At 45.1% G+C, this 6000-nt stretch overlaps 1 protein-coding gene across 1 annotated transcript in view; it reads left to right on the top strand.

The window, feature by feature from the left end:
• The first annotated feature begins 1440 nt into the window (after positions 1-1440).
• Positions 1441-6000, top strand: part of NDUFS4 (NADH:ubiquinone oxidoreductase subunit S4) — a 137011-nt gene continuing 132451 nt past the window's right edge. The window contains exon 1 of the mRNA XM_069963045.1: positions 1441-1569. Coding sequence (XP_069819146.1) covers positions 1490-1569 — 80 coding nt within the window. The 5' untranslated portion in view covers positions 1441-1489. The remainder of the gene's footprint in view (positions 1570-6000) is intronic.

Genomic DNA, 6000 nt, shown 5'->3' with positions numbered 1-6000 from the left:
GGTTGGGGTCTATTGTTCAGACTGCGACCAATCCGGAGCAACATGCTCTCTCCTGGTTCTGTGTTGTGACCTGGACGGCCACATAAAGTAAGTCTATGGGGCCGACCAGGTCTGATAAGGATGTGGAGCCGTAAGTGAATATACTGCACTGATCAAAACTTTTGACGTGTCAAGTTTTTTTTTTTTAAGTGCCCATTTAAAGGAGAAGTCCGGAGAAGAAAATTTTTTATTATAGTATTGTATTGCCCCCCAAAGTTATACAGATCACCAATATACACTTATTACGGGAAATACTTATAAAGTGCTTTTTCCCTGCACTTACTACTGCATCAAGGCTTCACTTCCTGTATAACATGGTGATGTCACGACCCGACTCCCAGAGCTGTGCGGGCTGTGGCTGCTGGAGAGGATGATGGCAGAGGGATGCTCAGTGTCCCTCCAGTGCCCTGTGTCCCTCAGTGTCCCCCTGCCATCATCCTCTCCAGCAGCCACAACCCACACAGCTCTGGGAGTCGGGTCGTGACATCACCATGTTATCCAGGAAGTGACATCACCATGTTATCCAGGAAGCGACATCACCATGTTATCCAGGAAGTGACATCACCATGTTATCCAGGAAGTGACATCACCATGTTATCCAGGAAGTGAAGACTTGATGCAGTAGTAAGTGCAGGGAAAAAAGCACTTTGTAAGCATTTCCCGTAATAAGTGTATATTGGTGATTTGTATAACTTTAGGGAGGGGGGGGGCAATACAATACTTTGATAAAAATTTTCGCGGAATTCTCCTTGAAAGGTTATCTGGGCACATAAAATCTCCTGCAGAGGGAGCTGCAAAAAAATAAATACTCACCTCTGTGGGCCTCCCACCGCTTCCTACTTCCAAGTCGGACTTGCGTCAACAGGAACTGTTCCTACTGAAAAAAGCCTGTGTGGTAAATAAGTTGTGATGGATTAGAACAGCTGCGTCAAACTTGCTGCCCTCAAGCTGTTACAAAACTACAATTCCCATCATGCCTCAGCTAAAGCTTTGGCTGCCCAGGTATGATGGGAGTTGTAGTTTTGCCACAGCTGGAGGGCCCTGGGTTTGACATCCCTGGATTAGAGGATGAGAAGTGCTGTATGCTGTTTCCACCTATAGAAAGGCTCAACACAGGGAATCCCAGAATTCAGTTCTGTCATGACCCATCACCATGGTGCCTGCTCAGCCTCGTACATAACCTGTCTGGGGAACAATAGTCACTTACAAACGACTAAAATACAATGGCGAACACCGATATATCCGAGCAGCAGCCGCCGCCGCCGCCACATTCTCCCGTCTCCCTCCTCTAGTCCGCCGCGGCAGCTGCCACATCCAGCTGTGACTGCCTCAGCCGCGCTCCCCAGCCTCTCTCACGTCAGAGCGCGCTGCCAGTGACGTCATCACGCTCGCTTTAGCGCTCCAGCTTTCTGTCCTTCCGCAGCCACCGTACTCTAGTCCCACAAGCAACATGGCGACCTCAATGTCACCGGCGCTTAGACAAGTATTATGGGTCAGGAGAGCAGCAACGGCCATTGTCACCCCAACCAGGTAATAGAAAGGGACGTGCAGCTCAGTGACAGTCCGTGTGTCATGGTGGGGGCTGTGTCATATAGTGTCCTCAGTCTGTGCTCTGCTTAGTGCACTCTGTATTGCAGTGTTCACCTGTTGCAAAACTACAACTCCCATCATGCCTAGGCTGTCTGGCCATGCTGGGTATTGTAGTTTTGCACTGCCTTGTGGACCCCTGGTGGTTGAGCACAAGCTATAGCCGCATACGTTTGATGGTATTTTACTTTATACGACTACGATTAAAGTCCCATGTAAATATTGCATGATGGCGTGTGTGATGACATCACTTCTTATGGCGCCTTTGTAGTAGTTACCAAGAGAAGCGATCGCCTTCCTCTAATGGTGCTAGTGATGTGTAGTAGCGAGGACTCTCAATGGGATGCCTTCTGCTGCAAAGTCGCAGGAGGGTTGTCACAAAGGTGTAGTAAGCAATTGAAGTGTGTTTCTTACCCCAAGAAATAAGTTATTGGTATTGCAATTATCTTATTGGCCTCCTTTCCCCAGTTCGGAGTCACCTGCTTTCTGCTGAAGACATAGAAAACTGTGTGTGAGCTGTTCTCTATTTCCCTGCTCTTAAAGGGAACCTGTCACCCCCCCGTGCCGGGGTGACAGGCTCCCGACCCCCCGTTAGAGACCCCTATACTTACCTCATCCCGCCGGGTCCCGCTTCTGGATTCGGTCGGGTCCCGGAGATCTCAGCCGCTGCAGCCCGGCGCGCGCGCTGAGAGATGAGTCCAACGCTCATAGAGAATGACGGAGCGCTGGACTCTCCTGTCATTCTCTATGAGCGTTGGACTCATCTCTCAGCGCGCGCGCCGGGCTGCAGCGGCTGAGATCTCCGGGACCCGACCGAATCCAGAAGCGGGATGAGGTAAGTATAGGGGTCTCTAACGGGGGGTCGGGAGCCTGTCACTGCGGTACGGGGGGTGACAGGTTCCCTTTAACTCCCTCCTGCCTCCCTCCTTTTGGAGACGTTCATGGCAACAGCATCCCTGGCCAGCTGTGTCTGCACTCTGTGATGCCAGGTACTTACAGTGAGGTCACCAGCAACATGACCTCAGAGTAGGGGGCTGGACGTTATCACAGAGTGCAGAAAAATCCTGCCAGGGACGCTCTAAAAAAAATAATAGATGCCCACTCCCTTCCACTCCTGTGGTGTCTGTGCGTCCCCTATTGAATGATCCTGGCCCCACTTCCGAGATGGACCTGTCTTAGCAATGACAGCCTGCTCAGCCAATCAGTGACTGAGAGGGGACAGTGCCGTGGGCAGTAATTGGCTCCACGAGCCGTCGCTGCTGAGAAAAGTGCATCTCAGAAGTGCAGGTGGGAGTGTTCAACGAGAGAATGGAAGACACTGAGGGAGTGTGGAAGAATAGTATAATAGTATTCTCTCCGGAAGGGTAGCTTTACATAGAGAGTTTTCCATGGCCAGAGAAGCCCTTTAAAGCATATTTTTGCTTCATTTACCTCTGACAGGAAATTGACAATGACAGAACTACACAATGTGGTGTTGTCTCACAATTAGATTTTTGGTAAATTCAGAACTGGGACAGACAAGTAAGCAGTGCTGTATGCTTCTGCAGTAGTTTTTTTTTTATGTTAGAGTACCCCCTAAACCCCTTGCCTCTGCTGCCTGTTTTGGCTATTTTTTAAATCTGACCTGTCTCTCTTTATGTAGTGATAACGCTGTGATGCTTTAAACTATTGCGGTTATTCTGAGAGTTCTCTCGGAATATATTCCTCTTTATGTTTGTGGGATACTATTGTTGATATACTCAGTAGTTTTTTGTTAAAAAAAAAAAAAACATTTGCGTTGAAATTTGAAAAAATTATGTTTATATTAAAAATTCTCTTGTTCTAAGAAAAAAGTCATGTCACATAAACTTATTATTACTGCAACATCTACAACATGTCTGCTTTATGGTGACGTCATTTGGTGAACGTCCTTTTGCTTTTTAGGATGTCAGAGGGCTTCGAAATTTTGCAGCGATTTTTCAAATTTTCAGGAAAATTTCAAATTCAGATTTTATTAGGGACCAGTTCAGTTCTGAAGTGGATTTGTGAGGCCTGTATGTTAGTTACCCCCATAAATCCCTCAACTGTAAAAACTGCCTTGCGGTGCCAAAATATTTGTGTAAGACAAGTTGACGTTTCAATCTGTACCATTCTGAGGGACATGTGACACCCTGATAATTTTTTATTAAATTTTTTATGAGGTGGTACGAATAAAAAACACAGTTTAGCAGCTGTTTTTCACCTTTTTTTGTAGGCCGTTTACTATACGTCACATATGACATGTTATCGTTATTCGTCAGGTCGGTACGATTACAGTGATATCCATTTTATATAGCTATTGTTATAGTTTATGGCATTTATACTATAAATACTGTTTGTGTCTTGCATATTGTAAGAGCAGCAATATTTTTATATTTTCGTCAATGGAGTTATGTGAGGGCTTTTTTTTTTTTTTGCTGCATAAGCTGACGTTTTTAGTGGTACACCTTTTGGGTACAAGTGATGTTTCGATATAGGGGATTATAGGGGATTATTTATAGTAAATAGGGGATTATTTACAAAGTGAGATCAGGAATGTGCATATTTATTTAACTTATGTATGTATTTGTGTTTTTTTTTTTTATTTTACTTTTGCAGATATATATATGTAATATGTTACAGCACATGATCTGTGCTGTAATGCATTTATATATTGTATGAGCTGTCAGTATTACACTAACAGCTCATACAATGATCAGGTCCCTCAGTGCAGGGGCCTGATAGTTAAACCATAGTAGCCCAGACCCAAGGGGCAGCATCTGGGTTGCTATGGTAACCCCCGGAGCCTTGCAATCGCTTGTGTGGCTCCTGGGGGGGTCGGAGGGAGTCTCTGGATTCCCCATAGACCTTCAGCGCCTATGGGGTTAACTGCCCGGGAAGTTGACCCCTCTGGGCAGTGGCAGGAGGCAGTGTGAGGTTGCCGCCTCCCGCTGCCTGATCGCCGCTGGGACCCGGGGGGGGGGGGATTGGGGTTGTGCAGTTTAAGCATGACGTTACCGGAACGTCATATTGTAGCAACTACCTGCTTCACATGACGTTTCGGAGCGTCATTTAGCAACAAGGGGTTAAGAAATAGTTTTATTAAAAAAAAAAGGGTTAGAGGGTTATATAGATGTGTACTTATCAGCTGCTGTATGCCCAGCAGGAAGTGGTGTATTCTTTTCAGTCTGACATAGTGCTCTCTGCTGCCACCTCCATGGCCATGTCTATGTCCATGACAGGAACTGTTCAGAGCAGGAGAGGTTTACCTCTTACCTTACCTTGCTCCCCAGTCTGTACTTTTTTTCCCCCATATACTGTATACATCCACCCCCTTGTAGTTATCCCCTTCCCTTCTCTTCTTTGTAACTAGGCCCCTCATACTGTATACCTCCCTTCTTCCTCTGCAGTTAGTGCAACATCTGTATCCTCTCTGTCCTCCCATATTTAATGTCCCCTGCTGTGCATATGACCTCCTCAAATCTTCTTATTGCTTCTACCTTTCCTGCAGATTGCGGTCCATTCCAGTTTTTGCAAATAGAATTACCCAAAATATAACATACTGAGTTCTTACACATATAGAATTTTCAGATTCATAACATTTTAACATGAAAATGACCAATAAGACCAGTAATCCCCAAAAAGTACTGATAAAAAACTGCAATTCACAGCAAGCAAAAAATCCTTTAGTGCTCACACAAAACAGTTAGGAAAGACAAAATATGGCTATACAAAAAGCTGGATAATTTGGGTTTTTACTGTAATTGTCTTGAGGGTGGCTGTCCTCTGTCCTCTGATCAGCCACTATCTAGACAAATTGAAGAGTCCTTTCAAATGACACATCCACAGGCAGAATGTGTCATCACAGGGGGTCAGCTGGAAATTGCATAAATGTCATTGATGAAACAAACCCTTGTAAGACAAAAAATTTTCTTCATACTTGTTTTCTATTCAGTCTCCTTCTCCCAGTTCTGAGCTTCTTTCTGCTGAAGACACAAAAAACTGAGATGGCTGATGTAAAGAAGTCCATGGTTGTCTGTATCTGCAAATTTGTAGCTTCTTTGTAATGCTGGGTGGGTTAAACTGAGGTCAAGTTGCTGATGAACTTACTGTAATTATCCCTCCCAGCATTACAAAGTTGCTACAAAGATGCAGATAGGGACTTGTCTCAGAAGGGTGGAGGAGACAGAGAAAAAAAGCTCACACACAGTTTTTTGTGTCTCCAGCAGAAAGCAGCAGCTAAGAACTGGGGGAATAAAACTGAATACATAATAACAATTATAACTGAAATGTTAGTCCCACAATGGGCAGCAACATATGAGGGGAATATCCCTTTTAAATAAAGTTTGTAGACCCCTGGAAAAGTGCTGTGCCATT

Source organism: Dendropsophus ebraccatus, chromosome 3 (genome assembly GCF_027789765.1).
Source record: "Dendropsophus ebraccatus isolate aDenEbr1 chromosome 3, aDenEbr1.pat, whole genome shotgun sequence".
Taxonomy (NCBI): Eukaryota; Metazoa; Chordata; class Amphibia; order Anura; family Hylidae; genus Dendropsophus; species Dendropsophus ebraccatus.
Note: the sequence above shows the minus strand (reverse complement) of the source record. Positions and strands in the feature narration are given on the sequence as shown.